Consider the following 21346-nt stretch of genomic DNA (forward strand, 5'->3'; position numbering starts at 1 on the left):
CCTAATTTAAGGAAAAAAAAATACCTACTGGCTGTCAAATTCCAGTTAAAAAATTACATTTGCACACTTTTCAAAACATTTTTATTTACATGACTACATCCTTTAAAACTACTAGGACATTTCTTTCTTAAGGATTAAGAGTCATGCATTTGTAGTTCGGGAAAACACAATTCACCAGATTGGCAAATCCTACGTAAAGGCGATGGGGACAAAATGGTGGGTGCTATGGGCAGTGGTGAAAGCCAAAGACACAATAAGTCCCTCAAAATGGCATGCAGCCCCACACTGTAGTCACTAGCAAGTTAATGAGACCACCAGGCAGCTCCTATAATTCATCCTTTATTTGGACTGCCATCTGTAGTGAATATTAGAGCCAAAACTGTACACAGAATCCAACTTTCAGGCAGGATATTAAGTTTGCAGATTGATGTTTATGGCATTCTTTTATGTCCATAGCAATGAGAGGGTTCAATGATGATTCATCCAGGACCATGTGGCTCGGAAATTATAACAAGTTATGGAAAAACAGAATCAGAATAATAAAGTCCCAAGATCCTGAAAAATGTCATCAGAATGAAGAAATTAGGGAGCTGAGATATATACTCAAAGGGCACAATGATGAAAGCATATCAACTGAATGGAATTCAGAAAGAAAGCTACCAAAGAAAAGAAATGCCAATCAAAGAGAAGCGTCAGAGAAAATGTTTAAAGGGTCTTCCTGGATATGTCATAGAGATAAACCCAACAAAAGAAAAATGCCGTTAACACAGAGATACGAGTGCTGACAATAGAGGGCAAAGATCAGGGGCAAATTTTGGACCTGATAGCTAGAAAAAGAGAGTAATGACCTATGCAGAGGAACAATGACCCAGGGATATTGAAATATAGGTATGTAGGAGACTGTTAAGTTAAGCTGCAGAGAGATTGATATGAAATTTTTGGGACAGATATATATCGGGGAAATGTATAATGTCCAATTGATTGAAGGTTTAAAAGAGCGCAGAATATTCAAGATTAGTATTCAATGGATAAAACAAGAAATTGGTCGGTGAAAAATTAATGTTGGAGGAAGTAAGAAAGAAGTGGATTACATCAAAATTAACCCATTCACTGAACATCACATTAATCTACATTGCCCAGTGAAGGGGACCTCATGTATACAAATGAATACAAATTAATTTAAACAGCAACACACCACTAGGTCCTAACGAGGCTGTTTGTAATGTGAAAGAGAACAGAAACTCATGGATTGTGGTAAGAGTAGTATAGCACAAATAGCATCTGTCACGGATATGAAGCAAAATATTTAGTCTATGCTTAAATATATGTATGATACTGCTTTAAACTACTAATTGGTAAATAATTCCATATGTTACAAGTCCTGTTAAAAAAAGTACTTCACCACATTCAAGGTAAAACATTTGCCAGTAAGTTTATATGCATTACTACCAGTGAAATCAGATGAATCTAACCTGAAGTAGCCCATTTGAGTGAGATTATGGAGCCTTTAATGATTTTCAAATGCTTGCATTAGATCACCTCTTCACCTTCTCCTTTCTAAGCTATAAAATCCAATTTGTTTAACTGGTTCTCAAAGGATACATTTCTCAGGCCGGGAATCATCTTGGTTGCTTGCCTCTGTACTGTTTCCATTCTATATCTTTTCTCAAGTAGGGTCACAAAACAATATTCAATATGGGATACAATAATGAATTGTAAAGAGTGAGAATAATTTCCCTAGACTTAAATCTGAAAACCCTAACAATAAATCCAAAAATTTTGTTCACCTGTTTGCCCTTTCCACTGTTTTTGTGCAATGCTTACTTGGCATTAGGCCACCAGAGATTATTACCTCAAAGTCCTTTTCCTCAATTACCTTTAGTAGCCCAAGAAAATTCATACTGTATCTTGCCTTATTATATTTACTACAAATAAATAAAGCTTTGCACCTATCAATACTGAAATTCAACTGCCACCTGTAAGCCCAGTCCAACAGTTTGTCGAAATCAGTTTGAAGCTGCAGACCATTCAATTTCTGTTGTAGATTTATTTCCCAACTTATTATCATCTGTGAATTTCAATACCTTACAATGCAACCAATTACCAGTAACATCAATATGTGTGAGCCAGGGAACTGGTCCCACAGCTGATCACTGTAGCCCACCACCTGTTACACCTTACCACTCAGAAGTTGACCATTAATAACCACTCTTTTTTACAGCCTGTCAGCCAATTTCCTAACCATCAAAGTACAACAACTATACCATGAGACTTCAACTTTTACTGGGACTCTTTGATGCAGAACTTTATCGAAACCTTTTTGAAAACCTGAATAAATGACATCAACTGCTTTACTTCCACATACATGTTGATTTCTTCATAAAAGAAATCAAGCACATTTGATAAGTTACAGATAGTTTACTACGTGGTGGTCCTCTAGATGGTCTACAATCTTACCCCGAATGATGACTTCCATCAGATTACCAGCTACAGACGTTTAGCTAATTGGGATGACAATATCCAGCAGTGATTTATTACTTTTTTTTAAATCTTAATATCACAATGGCAAATTTCATTCCTTTGAAACACATCCCATAGCAAGTGACTTGCTGAAAAGGGCAACCAAGAGTTTAAATATCTCATTTTTCCTTGGATAAAATCTATATGGGACTGACATGCTATCTACTTTCATTCCAATGATTCTAGCTTTCATGCCAAAAATCTAATTTCATATGATCAATGGTGGTGGTGTAAGATGTCTAAGGACTCCTAATACAAAATGCCTATGTTCATCAGTTAATCCTGCATAGAATCAAGAGGATATCAGAGTAGATGAAATCGAGCAATATATCCTTCGTCCTAATAGGGGATCAAGCAATCCAGATGATCTATCAGATGATAGCAAGTATGGGAGAAATACTGAAGAACTGGATATAGGTGCCAAAATGTAAACTAACTGCAAAATATTACAACAATTTTGGTCTTTTTCAGTTGTTCACCATTACCTACATGGGGTGAAGCAGCTTCAGAAACAAGATGATCAAGCCTTAAGAGGAAAAATCCTCATTTGGTTCCTTTCTCAGTTCCCTCTTTCAGAAACTATGAACACAGTTGGGGGCATTCCAGACCCCCAATTCCCCTCCCTCTTAGTTGTCTTCTATGACACACAAGAGATATATAAGAAGCATTCTTTTTTCCTATCCCTAGGGACTGGACTGGGATAGTGAATAAGACTATTTCTTCATCTGTTCCTGGCACTACTCCACTAATGTGGGAAACAGTGAATGAAAGAATATGTGGATCAAGTGTTTGCTTTAAGGAATGCGTGAGAAATACTTAGAGACTGAAAAGGACCTGTATGTGGCATTTATGGATCTGGAGAAAGTGTATGACAGGGTTGACAGAAATGCCCCGTTGAAGGTGTTGTTAATATAAAGTGTGGTAGGAAAGCTAATTGAAGGAATGACGATTATCTATCAAGAGAATATGGTGTGTGTAAGAATAGGAGAGGAGGGTGAGTGATTCCAGGTGAAGATGGGTCTGTAGCAAGGGTGTATGATGTCACTATGGCTGTTTTAATTTGTTAATGGACGGCATGGAGAGGGAGGTTAATGCCAGGGGTCTTCGAGAGAGGAGCTGGTATACAGTCTGTCAGGGGTTGGGGGCCTGGGAAATGAGCCACTTCTTTGGTGATGACACAGCACTGGTAGTAGATTCGAGTGAGATACTACAGAAGATAGTGTATAAATTTGGGAGTGTGTGTGTCAAGAAAGTTAAAAGGAAATGTCAGTAAAAGCATAGTTATTAGCTTTAGCAATGAAGAGAGAAGTATTTGAAACATGAGTTTAAATGGATATAAGTTGGGAGGCAGTGAAGTCTTGTAAATACCTGGGAGTATATGGCAGAGAATGAAATCCCGAAAGCTGATAAGATCAATAAACAAGGTGGAAGAGGGGGGGCTAAAGTCCTAAGCACACTGATGGATGTGTGGAGCGGTCACTGTATTTAAGGTCAAAAATGGGTATGTTTGAAGGTATAATAGTCCCAGTGGCAGTGTATGGATGTGAGGCATGGGCTATAGATGAGGGAGTCAAGGATGGTGATTGTACTGAAATAAAATGTTTGAGGACAATTGTGGTGTGAGGAAGTTTGACTGAGTAAGTAATAAAAAGGTAAGAGAGAGGTGTGGTTATAAGAAGAGTGTGGCTGAGAGAGCTGAAGAGGGTGTGCTGCAATAGTTTAGACATATGGAGGGAATGAGTGAGGAGAGGTTGACATAGAGGATATGTGTGTCAGATGCAGAGGGACAAGGAGGAGGTGGGTCAAATTGGAGATGGAAGAACAGAATGAAAAAGATACTGAGCGATTAGACCTGAACATGCTGGGGGTGCAAGGCTTGCGTGGGACAAAGTGAACTGGAAGAATGTGGTATACAGGGGGCAATGTGCTGTCAGTGGACTGAACCAGGGCATGTGAAATAGCCAGGGGAACCCATGGAAAGGTCTGTGGTACCTGTTTGAGGATTGGAAACAGTGGCTTTGATGTATTGCACATAACAGCTACAGAATGGATGTGAGTGGATGTGACCTTTCTTTGTCTGTTCTTGGTGCTACCTCATTAATGCAGGAAATGGCAGGCAAGTATGAAAGAAAGAATATATATAATTTTTCTTTCATACTTGATTACTGTTTCCCGCATTAGCAAGGAAGCACCAGGAACAGATGAAGAAAGGCCTCATTTTCTTATATCCATTCTCTAGCTATCATGCGTAATGCAAGAAATCCACAGCCCTCTATTCACATCTAGGTCCCACACAACTTTCTGTGGTTTACCCTGGCTGCTTCAAATGTGCCTGATATGTGCCTGGGAATTTGAAACCCAGGCCTGCCAAAAGGTATATTGTTTACATCTATTCCATGTGTACTGTACAAGTTCAGAGAAGTAAATGCCACTGGTGTTTGGGACTGATTTGATACTACCTATGACTTGTGTGGGCATAGGACTTCTTTCACCTTCCCAGGTCACTATGTTTATGACTGACATGGAAAACAACAAAGCAGTGAAACAAGCAAAGTAGTTTTAGTAAGGTGTAGCAGAGATGAACTTTATGGAACACTTGAGTAACCTTGCTAGCCCATGACATACTAAAGACACATCTAAGAGCTTACAATATCATTGGTTTGGGTGTGTTGCCATATGGCTGTTGGGTCTCTATGAACGAGCATTAGCCAGCTCAAAGACATTATAGCGGTCAAAGAGGTTGAAATCTCGGCATATACACTTTATATAGAAGGTAAAATCATACTTTTAGCCACCCAACTGAGAGCAAATGCTCTCTTTGAAGCTCACTGGGTTCAGTCTAAAGGTCATAATAAAAGTCAAAATATCCACGTGTTTTGAAGTTCTATGGAAACTGACTACCTTGCTGTGTAGCAAATGACAAACAGGTTGTAAAAAGACAGAATCCAAAGAATAAATATTTGAAACAATCAATAAGCAGTTACCTCTGTCAGGCTGTGAAAAATCCCCTGCAGTACACAGACCAATTGTAGGATTAAATATGCTGTAACACCAACCACAGTTCAAAGACTCCAGGCAAACATCACAGGACTGCAGATTTTCACAAATATGACATTCGGAAGTATCCACAAGTATTCTGAAAAGTAAATGGTGAACAACACTGTTCTTCAAACATCTAAGGATGCAAAGTAAGTACAATTCAAAATCATACAAGTTCACTATTTTGTGTATCATAAAAGAATGGCTTATATTGATGTCCCCTGTATGTAGGGCATACATTCTTTGAAAATTAAGCTCCTTTGAAAGTTCTTCCTCACTCTTGCCTTCCACAGTATCTTTATTCTGTCTCATATTCATTCCTCATTTAAACATTCTTTCTGAAACACTATTACATCCATTTGTACTTCATAACCAACAAGCCTAAGACACTGTGTTGCATCATAATAAATACTCCTTTCAAAACAGAGAATACTCCTTTTAAAATATCTCCCTTTACTTCCTCAATTCCAACATTCATTTGAACACCTCTTTTCAATGTTTACACTAAAATGACAACACCAATCCAAAAAGTACTATAAACAATCAATTCTATATCCTTTTCATTCTCTCTACATTCTATCAAACCTTGCATTTTGAAAAGTTCTAAAAATGAATAAACCCTCTTTTAGTATGGATTGGAATTAAGTTTTCTTTCTTACACCAGAAAGAAGTTCAACTCTCTGCATGGTCAGGCTCTCAATCAACTCTCCCATTATCATACAACATCAGCATCAACTATCACCACTTTTGTTGTTCAAATCTATTCTTCTCCCTATGCTATCCACAATGTCACATACAACGTCTACAAAAATAATGAAACGTGGTGACATACCACAGCACTTTATTTCATTAGGATGATCCTACACCAATTCAGACAAACGCTATCAAGAAAACTTTCCACTACTAACTTTTCAGCACACTACCTAGAAATTAAGCACATACAAAAACCCTTCCATATTGAAGGTTATACATGCTTTTAGTTATTGTGCACCCTCTTGTTTCCTACCAGTTTCACATTCACTATTCTAAAAGATAAATTCAGGTACATCCATTAATATTCTTATAAATATCCTTCCTGCTCATCTTCACTACATCACTTCTCACTTTTTAATCATAAGTCCATATAGTAACACAACATTTCGCTGGTGTAGTTATAGCCTGAGCTTCTCTGCCTAATGTTCGCAAACAAGTAATGTGGCTGGCAATATGTTGAGCTCCTCTGATTCCTCAGTCACATGAGTCAAGTACCAACTTACAGCAGAGTCAACTGATGTATAGCTTATGGAGAAAGAATGAACTGGACTCAAGTCCTCAACCTCAAGTTAAGCAATCAAGTGCTCTAAGTACCTAAACAGTATGCACTTATCGTTGTTAACAGTTTAATGAAATTAATCAATACTATTGCTTATAGTTTATCATTCCTTCAAAAACTTTGAAGTCATTGCAAGTATCCTTTATTTCACATGGTGGAATATGAATATAGGCATGAAATCCTTATAAATATACATAGAGGAAACTTCCACACATACAGCACTTAAACATTAAAGTAGAGTCTTCTTGCTTAGTTGTGGCTGATATATATATATATATATCTATATATATATATATATATATATATATATATATATATATATATATATATATATATATATATATATATCAGTTGTTAGAAGCAGTGAAAAGTTTTTATCAAGGATGTAAGGCATGTGTACGTGTAGGAAGAGAGGAAAGTGATTGGTTCTCAGTGAATGTAGGTTTGTGGCAGGGGTGTGTGATGTCTCCATGGTTGTTTAACTTGTTTATGGATAGGGTTGTTAGGGAGGTGAATGCAAGAGTTTTGGAAAGAGAGGCAAGTATGAAGTCTGTTGTGGATGAGATAGCTTGGGAAGTGAGTCAGTTGTTGTTCGCTGATGATACAGCACTGGTGGCTGATTCATGTGAGAAACTGCAGAAGCTGGTGACTGAGTTTGGTAAAGTGTGTGAAAGAAGAAAGTTAAGAGTAAATGTGAATAAGAGCAAGGTTATTAGGTACAGTAGGGTTGAGGGTCAAGTCAATTGGGAGGTAAGTTTGAATGGAGAAAAACTGGAGGAAGTAAAGTGTTTTAGATATCTGGGAGTGGATCTGGCAGCGGATGGAACCATGGAAGCGGAAGTGGATCATAGGGTGGGGGAGGGGGCGAAAATCCTGGGAGCATTGAAGAATGTGTGGAAGTCGAGAACATTATCTCGGAAAGCAAAAATGGGTATGTTTGAAGGAATAGTGGTTCCAACGATGTTGTATGGTTGCGAGGCGTGGGCTATGGATAGAGTTGTGCGCAGGAGGGTGGATGTGCTGGAAATGAGATGTTTGAGGACAATGTGTGGTGTGAGGTGGTTTGATCGAGTAAGTAACGTAAGGGTAAGAGAGATGTGTGGAAATAAAAAGAGCATGGTTGAGAGAGCAGAAGAGGGTGTTTTGAAATGGTTTGGGCACATGGAGAGAATGAGTGAGGAAAGATTGACCAAGAGGATATATGTGTCGGAGGTGGAGGGAACGAGGAGAAGTGGGAGACCAAATTGGAGGTGGAAAGATGGAGTGAAAAAGATTTTGTGTGATCAGGGCCTGAACATGCAGGAGGGTGAAAGGAGGGCAAGGAATAGAGTGAATTGGATTGATGTGGTATACCGGGGTTGACGTGCTGTCAGTGGATTGAATCAGAGCATGTGAAGCGTCTGGGGTGAACCATGGAAAGCTGTGTAGGTATGTATATTTGCGTGTGTGGACGTGTATGTATATACATGTGTATGGGGATGGGTTGGGCCATGTCTTTCGTCTGTTTCCTTGCACTACCTTGCAAACGCGGGAGACAGAAAAAAAAAAAAAAATTCTATTTTCATTATTCATACTATTCGCCATTTCCCGCAATAGCAAGGTAGCGTTAAGAACAGAGGACTGGGCCTTTGAGGGAATATCCTCACCTGGCCCCCTTCTCTGTTCCTTCTTTTCGAGAATTAAAAAAAACCCAGAGGGGAGGATTTCCAGCCCCCCGCTCCCTTCCCTTTTAGTCGCCTTCTACGACACGCAGGGAATACGTGGGAAGTATTCTTTCTCCCCTATCCCCAGGGATATATATATATATATATGTGTGGCGATGTGGCGATGGGAATGAATAAAGGCAGACAGTGTGAATTGTGTGCATGGGTATGTATGTATGTGTCTGTGTGTGTATATATATGTGCACATTGAGATGTATAGGTATGTATATTTGCGTGTGTGGACGTGTATGTATATACATTGTGTATGGGGGTGGGTTGGGCCATTTCTTTCGTCTGTTTCCTTGCGCTACCTAGCAAATGCAGGAGACAGCGACAAAGCAAAATAAATAAAATAAAATAAATATTTATTCATTTATTTGCTTTATCGCTGTCTCCTGCGTTAGCGAGGTAGCGCAAGGAAACAGACGAAAGAATGGCCCAACCCGCCCACATACACATGTATATACATACATGTCCACACACGCACAATATACATACCTATACATCTCAATGTACACATATATATTACACACACAGACTTATACATATATACACATGTACATAATTCATACTGTCTGCCTTTATTTGTTCCCATCACCACCTCGCCACACATGGAATAACAACCCCCTCCCCCCTCATGTGTGTGAGGTAGTGCTAGGAAAAACACCAAAGGCCCCATTCGTTCACACTCAGTCTCTAGCTGTCATGTAATAATGCACCGAAACCACAGCTCCCTTTCCACATCCAGGCCCCACACACTTTGCATGGTTTACCCCAGACGCTTCACATGCCCTGGTTCAATCCACTGACAGCACGTCGACCCCGGTATACCACATCGTTCCAATTCACTCTATTCCTTGCACGCCTTTCACCCTCCTGCATGTTCAGGCCCCGATCACTCAAAATCTTTTTCACTCCATCTTTCCACCTCCAATTTGGTCTCCCACTCCTCCTCGTTCCCTCCACCTCTGACATATATATCCTCTTGGTCAATCTTTCCCCACTCATTCTCTCCATTGACCAATCCATTTCAAAACACCCTCTTCTGCTCTCTCAACCACACTCTTTTTATTTCCACACATCTCTCTCACCCTTACATTACTTACTCGATCAAACCACCTCACGCCACATATTGTCCTCAAACATCTCATTTCCAGCACATCCACCCTCCTGCACACAACTCTATCCAACTCTACCCAAAATAAATATATATATATATATATATATTTCTTTCAAACTATTCACCATTTCCCGCGTTAGCGAGGTAGCGTTAAGAACAGAGAACTGGGCCCTTGAGGGAATATCCTCACCTGGCCCCCTTCTCTGTTCCTTCTTTTGGAAAATTAAAAAAAAAATAATGAGAAGGGAGGATTTCCAGCCCCCCGCTCCCTCCCCTTTTAGTCGCCTTCTACGACACGCAGGGAATACGTGGGAAGTATTCTTTCTCCCCTATCCCCAGAGATAATATATATATTTTTTTTTTTTTTTTTTTTTTTTTTTATACTTTGTCGCTGTCTCCCGCGTTTGCGAGGTAGCGCAAGGAAACAGACGAAAGAAATGGCCCAACCCCCCCCCATACACATGTACATACACACGTCAACACACGCAAATATACATACCTACACAGCTTTCCATGGTTTACCCCAGACGCTTCACATGCCTTGATTCAATCCACTGACAGCACGTCAACCCCTGTATACCACATCGCTCCAATTCACTCTATTCCTTGCCCTCCTTTCACCCTCCTGCATGTTCAGGCCCCGATCACACAAAATCTTTTTCACTCCATCTTTCCACCTCCAATTTGGTCTCCCTCTTCTCCTCGTTCCCTCCACCTCCGACACATATATCCTCTTGGTCAATCTCTCCTCACTCATTCTCTCCATGTGCCCAAACCATTTCAAAACACCCTCTTCTGCTCTCCCAACCACGCTCTTTTTATTTCCACACATCTCTCTTACCCTTACGTTACTTACTCGATCAAACCACCTCACACCACACATTGTCCTCAAACATCTCATTTCCAGCACATCCATCCTCCTGCGCACAACTCTATCCATAGCCCACGCCTCGCAACCATACAACATTGTTGGAACCACTATTCCTTCAAACATACCCATTTTTGCTTTCCGAGATAATGTTCTCGACTTCCACACATTTTTCAAGGCTCCCAAAATTTTCGCCCCCTCCCCCACCCTATGATCCACTTCCGCTTCCATGGTTCCATCCGCTGACAGATCCACTCCCAGATATCTAAAACACTTCACTTCCTCCAGTTTTTCTCCATTCAAACTCACCTCCCAATTGACTTGACCCTCAACCCTACTGTACCTAATAACCTTGCTCTTATTCACATTTACTCTTAACTTTCTTCTTCCACACACTTTACCAAACTCAGTCACCAGCTTCTGCAGTTTCTCACATGAATCAGCCACCAGTGCTGTATCATCAGCGAACAACAACTGACTCACTTCCCAAGCTCTCTCATCCCCAACAGACTTCATACTTGCCCCTCTTTCCAAAACTCTTGCATTTACCTCCCTAACAACCCCATCCATAAACAAATTAAACAACCATGGAGACATCACACACCCCTGCCGCAAACCTACATTCACTGAGAACCAATCACTTTCCTCTCTTCCTACACGTACACATGCCTTACATCCTCGATAAAAACTTTTCACTGCTTCTAACAACTTGCCTCCCACACCATATATTCTTAATACCTTCCACAGAGCATCTCTATCAACTCTATCATATGCCTTCTCCAGATCCATAAATGCTACATACAAATCCATTTGCTTTTCTAAGTATTTCTCACATACATTCTTCAAAGCAAACACCTGATCCACACATCCTCTACCACTTCTGAAACCGCACTGCTCTTCCCCAATCGGATGCTCTGTACATGCCTTCACCCTCTCAATCAATACCCTCCCATATAATTTACCAGGAATACTCAACAAACTTATACCTCTGTAATTTGAGCACTCACTCTTATCCCCTTTGCCTTTGTACAATGGCACTATGCACGCATTCCGCCAATCCTCAGGCACCTCACCATGAGTCATACATACATTAAATAACCTTACCAACCAGTCAACAATACAGTCACCCCCTTTTTTAATAAATTCCACTGCAATACCATCCAAACCTGCTGCCTTGCCGGCTTTCAACTTCCGCAAAGCTTTTACTACCTCTTCATAATATATATATATATATATATATATATATATATATATATATATATATTTTTTTTTTTCATACTATTCGCTATTTCCCGCGATAGCGAGGTAGCGTTAAGAACAGAGGACTGTATATATATATATATATATATATATATATATATATTTTTTTTTTTCATACTATTCGCCATTTCCCGCATTAGCGAGGTAGCGCTAAGAACAGAGGACTGGGCCTTTGAGGGAATATCCTCACCTGGCCCCCTTCTCTGTTCCTTCTTTTGGGAAAAAAAAAAAAAAAAAAAAAAAAAAAAAAAACGAGAGGGGAGGATTTCCAGCCCCCCGCTCCCTTCCCTTTTAGTCGCCTTCTACGACACGCAGGGAATACGTGGGAAGTATTCTTTCTCCCCTATCCCCAGGGATAATATATATATATATATATATGTATATATATATATATCACCAGCGTTAGAAGAAACAGGATGAAGTGTACATAATTCATATTGCCTTCATTACCCATAAAAGCATCACCATGAGGGAAAGAATTTTCCCTTTCATACAATGATAGTTCTATTCTATGTTCGCATTCATGACTTGTGGATTTGTTGCATTCACAAACATAACAAGATCCTTCCAAGACTGGTATTTCCTACCTAACAATTTTTGCCTTCTTCTATTTGTCTCAAATACTTTCTGCATTCTCACCTTTCTTACTTCTGTTTACTAAAACATCATTCATGAGTGCCATCTTTGGAAAAATCTAGCACTAATTATGGCCTTTCTATGTTATGACATCCAGCACAGAACACACCACTGTATCAACATCCTATCACTTGTACCTAGCCCTAGTCTATACTCTAGGTTGTACAGGAAAAGAACAGTTAACATGATACCAATGATACCAGGAGGGGTTCTGCTTTCTCCTTACGCATATTTGCTGAGGCAACACTCTGCAGTATATGTAGAAACTCTGGCCCATTCATAAACACTTTTGACATTACTCAACAATCAATAGTTGTGACATTCTGCATAGATGAACTATCTTGGTCCAGCTGAATTACCACTAAACATTCAGTTTGCACTTAACTTATGCATTTCAATTATTATTTCATTACTAATGATATATATGGAACAATGAATGTGAATTCAATCAAACTTTCACGAAAGACTTGTATTAATTTACACAATTACTATGCAAACATTTTTTTTTAATTAGTTAAAAGTGGTGGCAGGTGATGAAAAAAGCCCCTCTATGGATTAATCTGATATCTTCAATATTTCTACATCACACTTTGTGGGATCATTAAAAACACTAGTCCTGTAAATAAAAACTGCATGAATAAAACCTCTTTATTTCTAGGAGAGTAAATGTCTGTGAAAAAAATGCAAGACTGTGACTTTATAAGGAGACAAGGAGACTGTATCATAGTATTATAAAGGGGTTCATGTGAAAGGAATACCACCTGTAACATGGAGAAATAGAACTGAAGAGTATCAATGAGAGAGAAATGGGGAAGAATGCCTGTAATGGTGTATGCAAGGGAAGCATGTAAGGGCAAGGATAAGTGTAGACTCTTCTGCTATGGCTATCCCTTGATGGGAGATACTGGAGGGAACTGGCATCAGAGAGATATATAGACATGTCTACCCTGCCCACAAATTCTTGTACACAAGGGTTTTCTTTTTGTTAATAATGAACTTGAGTTGACATTATCACAGCATGTTAGTAAACCAGTTCAAAAAATTTCCTAACATTACTAGGAAACACTCATTAGTTTTGTTCTGTTAGAGGAAGAATGATTACATCATAATACAAATTTACCTACCCTGCAACACTGGCTTCAACTGAGGCACTTGTGGAGAGGTATGGTAAAGTTGTGCCTATGTGTTCCGTGTTCTCAACAAGGCTAGGGGATGTAGAAGGAACAGCAGTAGACATATTGGTGTGGTCTTCATCCAGCCATACACGACATGAGCCATACTGATACACTGATGTGTAAACTGAGAACAGGAAACATTCCTGTAAGGAAAATATTTTTACAGATTTACATATCTTTTACCATAAAGATTCTTCTTGCAGTTAAGGATCACTAATGCTTTAACATTACATAATATGACATGTAAATCAGATGAAGAGATTTTCAAATGACTTACACTTGATTCTTGGCACCAAGCACAACGTCCTGGATCCCCGAGGCATGTAGCACAGGACTTCCGTTTATGACATGCAGCAGGGCATTTACCAACCTCTGTCACTGCCCCTGGAAACTTTCCTTTTCTGGAACAGGAAGCCTCATCTGGCAACCACTCACAAAGCCCAGATCCAACACAATCATTGCAATAGATATACTGTTCACATGTTACACACTGCTCAGGAACCAATGTGAGGAAGTGGATATTCTTTGAGTCTGTGTTAATGGTAACAGAACAATTTGTAAAATGATCACGTCTGGCAACACAGGAGGATGTCAAGCTGCACCAACCACATTTGGAATCTACAAGACATGCCAAACATGTGGTGTGAGCAATACATGCATCACCTCCAATGCCATATGGCTCAAGATATTCAAAAGTGATGGCACGTCGGGTGTTGGAATGTGCATTCCAAACTAAACTCATAACTCCATTCTTAGGCGAGGAGTGCACTGGCTGGATCACTTGCAATTTACTTAGATACCGATGACCCCGTGAGGGGTTTGGAAAGATGATTCCTTCTCCAGGTCTCCGTGCTGCTTTTCGACTTTCCTTCTCACCAACCACACTAGCAACCAATTCCAAGTTTTCTTCAGTATCATCAAGAGAGACCCATAGTGAGGCATTCACACCAGATGCTTGAATAAACATCAAATCTTTATCACCTTTGACAGGCTGAACACCCAAAGGATGAATAAACCCAATGAACTGAGCCATTGTACTTCCCCCAATGTGTGGTTCTCGGGCACCATGGAACTTCTGGGTGTCCCCTAGCTTTTGCAGTGTGGAATTGACAATAAGAACATGATCAGGTTTAGTAAGATCAATTGGATGATGGTACTGCACAACAGTTATGCCAGGTCGTAAGTCTTTTTGTTGGCAATCCTCCGGTGAGACCAAGTCATTGCCATGGGGGCCCCACCAGCCTTCCTGACGTGAGGGATTATCATCAGGAGATCCACAGCGGCTTCGTCCTCCACTTGGTTCATCTCGCTCATGACACTTAGCTGTCTGGACACACCAGGCACATGGACCCCCGCGTGCATATCTACCATGAATAGCACATGCTTGACAGGAATGTAATGAAGAGCATATTCCCGGGCACTGAGATGTCTGCAGGTTATTTGTACAGTTGGCTCCACGTGACCTCTCATAACAGCTCATATCTGATGGACACCAGCCACACTCCAAGTTGGACACACATGAGGCCTGCAAACAGATAAGATATTGTAAATCAGAAATCACTACTTTCATGGAACTCATATACTTACATAGGTAAAAGAAAATAAAGGAAACAGAATAAATAAAAACTGAGTTACACAGCAGAGAAGAGACTGACAAAGAGATGGTTTAAATTTCTAAAAGGGAGAGAGAAGAAGGAGTCAAGCAAGGAGTGCTCATCCTCCTTGAAGGCTCAGATTGGGGTGTCTGAAGGTGTGTGGATGTAACCAAGATGAGGAAAAAGGATAGATAGGAAGAATGTTTGAGGAAAGAAACCTGGATCTTCTGGCTCTGAGTGAAAGAAAGCTCATGGGTAAAGGGGAAGAGTGGTTTGGGAAAGTAGTAAAGTCAGTCAGGAGTTGGTGAGAGGGCAAGACCTAAGGAAGGAGTAGCACTACTGAAGCAGGAGTTGTGGGAGTATGTGATAGAAGGTAAGAACGTAAATTCTAGATTGATGTGGGTAAAACTGAAAGTGGATGGAGAGAGATGGGTGCACTATTGGTGCCTATGCACCTGGTCATGAGAAGAAATATCATGAGAGGCAAGTGTTTTGGGAGCAGCTAAGTGAAAGTGTTAGCAGCTTTGATGCACAAGATTGGGTTACAGTGATGGGTGATTTAAATGCGAAGGTGAGTAATGGGGTGGTCAGTGTTGTAAATGGAAAAGGTGAAGAGCTTGTGGATTTGTGTGCTGAAAAAAGACTAGTGGTTGAGAATAACTGGTTTAAAAAGAGAGATATACATTTGTATACGTATGAATAGGAAAGATGGTCAAAGGGTGTTACTGGATTCCGTGTTAACTGATAGGCATGTAAAAGAGAGCCTTTTGGATGTTAATGTGCTGAGAGGGGCAGCTGGAGGGATGTCTGATCACTTAGAATACCTGGTTTAAAAAGAGAGAAATACATAAGTATACATATCTGTGAGTAAGAAAGATGGTCGAAGGGCATTACCGGATTTCGTGTTAATTGATTGGCATGTAAAGAGAGACTTTTGGATGTTAATGTGTTGAGAGGGGGACAGCTGTAGGATGTCTGATCACTATCTTGTGGAGGTGACGGTGAAGATTTGTAGAAGTTTTCAAAAAAGAAGGGAGAATGCTGGGGAGAAGAGAGTGGTGAGAGTAAGTGAGCTTGGAAAGGAGACTTGTGCAAGGAAGTACCAGGGGAGATTGAGTGAAGAATGGCAAAAGGTGAGAGCAAATGACATGAGGGGAGTGGGTGAGAAATGGGGTGCCTTTAAGGAAGCAGTGATGGCTTATGGAAAAGATGCATGTGACATGAAAAAGGCGGGAGGTGGGTGTTTTGGTCAGGGTGGCGTGCAAAGTGAGTGGGCCAGGGAGAATGGTTTGGTAAAGAGAGAAGAGGTAGTGAAAGCTTTGCAGAAGATGAAATCTGATAAGGTGACAGGTGTGGATGGTAATGCAGTGGAATGTATTAGAAAAGGGGGTGACTGTGATGTTGATTGGTTGGTAAGGATATCTAATGTACATATGGACTGTGGTGAAGTACCAACGGATTGGTGGAATGCATGCATTGTGCCATTGTACAAAGGCAAAGGGGATAAAGGCAAGTGTTCAAATCACAGAGGCATAAGTTTGTTGAGTATTCCTCGGAAATCATATGGGAGGGTATTGATTGAGAGGGTGAAGGCATGTACAGAGCATCATATTGGGGAGGAGCATTGTGGTTTCAGAAGTGGTAGAGGATATGTGAATCAGGTGTTTCCTTTGAAGAATGTATATGAGAAATTCTTAGAAAAACAGATGGATTTGTATGTAGCAGTTATGGATCAGGAGAGGGAATATGGTAGGGTTGATAGAGATGCTTTGTGGAGGGTTTTAAGAGTATATGGTGTAGGAGGGAAGTTCTTAGGAGCAGTGAAAGGTTTTACCAAGGATGTGAGGCATGTGTACAAGTAGGAAAAGAGGAGAGTGATTGGTTCCTAGTGAAGAGAAGGGAGTGACAGGTTTCCAGTGAATGTTGGTTTGCAGCAGGGGTGTGTGATATCCCCAGGGTTGTTTAATTTGTTTATGGGAGGGGTGGTTAGGGAGGTAAATGCAAGAGTTTTGGAGAGAGGGGCAAGTATGCAGTCTGTTGGAGATGAGAGGGCCTGGGAAGTGAGTCAGTTGTTGTTTGCTGATGATACAGCTCTAGTGGCTGATTCATGAGAAAAACTACAGAAGTTGGTGACTGAGTTTGGTAAAGTGTGTGAATGGAGAAACTTGAGAGTAAATGTAAATAAGAGCAAGGTATTAGGTTCAGTTGGGTTGAGGGACAAGTTAACTGGGAGGTAAGTTTGAATGGAGAAAAATTGGAGGAAGTAAAGTGTTTTAGATATCTGGGAGTGGACTAAGCAGAAGATGGAACCATGGAAACAAAAGTGAGTCACAGGGTGGGGAAGGAAACAAAGGTTCCGGGAGTGATGAAGAATGCGTGGAAGGAGAGAACATTATCTCGGAGCAAAAATGGGTATGTTTGAAGGAATGGTAGCTCCAACAATATTATATGGTTGCAGGGCATGGGCTATAGATAGGGTTGTGCAGAGGAGGGTGGATGTACTGGAAAGGAAATGTATGAGGACAATATGTGGAGTGAGGTGGTTTGATCGAGTAAGTAATGAAAGGGTATGAGAGGTGTGTGGAAATAAAAAGAGTGTGGCTGAGAGAGCAGAAGAGGGTGTGTTGAAATGGTTTGGGCATATGGTGAGAATAATTGAAGAAAATCTGAAAAAGAGGATATATGTGTCAGAGGTGGAGGGAACTAGAAGTGGGAGACCAAATTGGAGGTGGAAGGATGGAGTGAAAAAGATTATGAGTGATCAGGGCCTGAACATACAGGAGGGTGAGATGCATGCAAGGAATAGAATGTTCTGGAATGATGTGGTATACCAGGGTCTACATGCTGTCAATGGACTGAACCAGGGCATGTGAAGCATCTTGGGTAAACCATGGGAAGGTCTGTGGGGCCTGGATGTTGATAGGGAGCTGTGGTTTCGGTGCATTACACATGACAGCCAGAGACTGAGTGTGAACGAATGTGGCCTTTTTTCTCTGGTTTCCTGGCGTGTGTATGCATGTGTGTATGATTACTATTTGTGTGTTATGGAGTGATAATTTTACTCACGTGTGTGTGTGTGTGTGAGTAAAACAAAAAACTGTTACCTTAAAATATGTACAAAACAAAATGAAACAGTGAAAAAGAACAAAAATGCTGAAAAGCAATAGCACTGGTAAGGGAGAACTGACTTGGAATAATAACTACATCTAAAGGATGAGGAAGAGCAAAGTCTGAGAATATGTAACAGCCCAATATGCTCTTCTCTAACATAAATATGTACATAAAAAATAACCATCAGTATTATAAGGCAATCTCTTACACCACAGCAATATCAGGAGGGACCAATCTATGTAACAATAATGGAAAGCATACACAAGATGAAATGTAGGTTTTATGGTAAAAATACATTAATGTAGGTTTTATGGTAAAAATACATTAATGTAGGTTTTATGGTAAAAAAACTTATGTAGGTCTTATGTTTGAAAAATCATTTCTGTAGCAAAGACAGATCCCTGTAAATGTTTTATAGAGTATTTGCTGTATCTAACTACACACTTAGTACGACAAGGTTTAGCCAAAATGGTGGGGCTAGTGAAAAGTGCTCACTGAACAACTTGCTTGATGTATATGACTTTTCTCAGCTCCCACCTGTGTTACATAATTATCGATTCTTGGTTCTTTTGTGCTTGATTTCAACTAAGTCATTTTCTTTTAAATGTTTCTTTAGTTGTTCCATGCATGTTTCTTAACTCTTATGGCAGTGTACTAAATATCTTTCCCATTTCCAGGGTGAGCTGTCATGTTTTTATCTAATTCATTTGAAGACTTTACAACTCTGTAGGTTCCCTGTTGAGGAGCTCTCAGGTTTAACACATTTTCTTTTATACCTTCAATTTGCTGCCTTGTGTAGATTATATCTTTCTCCTCTTCTTTCTAAGCTATTTAGTTACAGTTCTTACACTCCTCCCCTTGGAAGGGGAGTCAAAAATGTTTTACCCCTTAAAAAGTGTGTATCCATGAAGATTTATCTATGATCATTATAAATCATATAAGGCTGGCAAATGGTCATTCACAATGACTTCTCAACCATACAGTAAACTGCCTAGGCCTACAATGGAAGTGAGGTGGCATAAGTAACTAGTCACTTTCATCATTCACTTATAAAGTGGTGTCTGCAATTCATGCCTTTCACTGTCAGAAATAAAAGTGGCTAAAAAAAAAAGGAACGAAAAATAAATGGATCACCATCATCAAGCTTAACCTAAGGTGCAGAAATGAAATTTCAAGTCAGAACCTACGATTCCCACATATGCACCCGCAAGCATAACCACATTAAGGAAAAAATACATCAAAAACAACAAAAGCTTTCTCTTAATGATGATTTGGCTCCTGCTCTGGGTTAACCTCTTCTAAAGATGGCATGCACAAAGATATACGAAGATAAATGTGATCCAAACAAATATAACTTTGAACTAATCTGTTCATAGAATGCTACAGACTCCTGATACCAATCTCAATGTATGCAAGGTTCCTTAAAAAGAGAAGAGGTAAATGCCACTTTTCTTTAATCTTGGGCTCTATCATGCAGTTCAGGGTGTGAAAGGAGTATCATCATACTGATTCAGCTGTGAAGATGGTTGCTGATAAAGGTTTAAAGAAGTCTGTATGAAAACTCAAATGTTCTAAGTAGTTTCTTGTGAGATCAAGAATTTTTTTGAGTCTTGAGTGGACACACAGGATGAAGCTTCCGAAAAATTTTCCTAAAGTGAAGGAAATTCATTACTAAATCTAACTTTCTTTTTCTAGCAAGGGAGTTTAGATTAACCCTTACATGGCAGTAATGGCTTTAATTCCCATATTCACATGGGCAAAAAAGAATAAAGAAAATATTTCCTTTATGAAATAATAGAATGAAAAGTATGAGAAAATACTGTAGAATGAAAAGTAAGAAAAAACTCAGAAAATCATTCAAATACCTTTGTGAAGACCTGGTCCTCTGCTGAGTGTGGGGTAGAGGGTGTGGTTGGTATGTCTGACAGCTCCTGATAAGACGTGAGGACAGGGAGAGTCTGTATGTTTCTTTCTATTCAACCTGGATTCACAGTCTACTCAATTTTCATACACAGGGACAGTGTTGGTGATGAATAACATAAATACATTAAAAAATATTACATCATACATGTTCAAACTGAGTGATAGGGAAAGTGGATAGAATATGTGGGAAGGGTGCTGGACTTGCACTTCCTTTGGGAATGTCCTAGCTCTTTGACTATCATCAGTTACTGAGGTTCTTCATCACCCCAGGCTTGCATAAAGAGAATATTTGGTGTCGTTGCTACATAAGTACCCCCTATATACCACCTCGCTCCATTTCACTCCATCCCATGCAGGCCTTTCACCTCCATCCCCTTGCATGTTCAGACCCAGAGCACTCAAAATCTTATTCACTCATCCTTCCCTTCAAATTCAGTCTCCCCCTTCTCCTTGTCCCCTCCACTTCTGACACATCTATCTTTATTGCATATATCTCACTATCAATCTATCCTCACTCATTCTCTTCTTAAGTCCTAACCACTTCAGCACACCCTCTTCAACTCTCTCAACCATACTTACCTGACCTAAATCAACCTTCCTCACACCATATACAGTCCTTAAACATTTCATTTCTAACACATTCACCCCTTTCCATACATTCTCATCTATTGCTCATGCCTCATGTCCATACAACAATGGTGAGACTATTATATATTCAAACATACCCATTGTCACCCTTCCAGAAAGTGACCTCTCTTTCCACACCCACTTCAATGCTCCCAGAACCTTTACCCTCTCACCCATCCTATGACTCACCTCAGCTTCCAAAGTTCCATTCACTGACATGTTTACTCCCAAGTAACTAAAACACTTCACTTCCTTCAAGTTTTCTCTGTTCAAATGTACACCCCAACTGACCAGTATCTTTGTAATGTTAAGCTGAATATCAATCTTGCTTTTATTCATATTTACACTAGACATTCTCCTTTTATACAATCTTCCCAACTCAGTTTGTTATCACCTCATGACCAATTTCTGTGAAAGAGTCTTGTTGTTATCCAGGACCTTTCTAAAGGCTCCTGCA

The 21346-nt window shown here is 40.0% G+C and overlaps 1 protein-coding gene across 1 annotated transcript in view; it reads right to left on the bottom strand.

The window, feature by feature from the left end:
* Positions 1-21346, bottom strand: part of Megf8 (multiple EGF like domains 8) — an 85534-nt gene that overhangs the window by 33624 nt on the left and 30564 nt on the right. Inside the window, exons 9-11 of the mRNA XM_071663563.1 lie at positions 13911-15158; positions 13583-13776; positions 5505-5656 (exon numbers count right to left, since the gene is read on the bottom strand). Coding sequence (XP_071519664.1) covers positions 5505-5656; positions 13583-13776; positions 13911-15158 — 1594 coding nt within the window. The remainder of the gene's footprint in view (positions 1-5504; positions 5657-13582; positions 13777-13910; positions 15159-21346) is intronic.

The sequence above is a fragment of the Panulirus ornatus genome, chromosome 7 (assembly GCF_036320965.1).
Source record: "Panulirus ornatus isolate Po-2019 chromosome 7, ASM3632096v1, whole genome shotgun sequence".
Taxonomy (NCBI): Eukaryota; Metazoa; Arthropoda; class Malacostraca; order Decapoda; family Palinuridae; genus Panulirus; species Panulirus ornatus.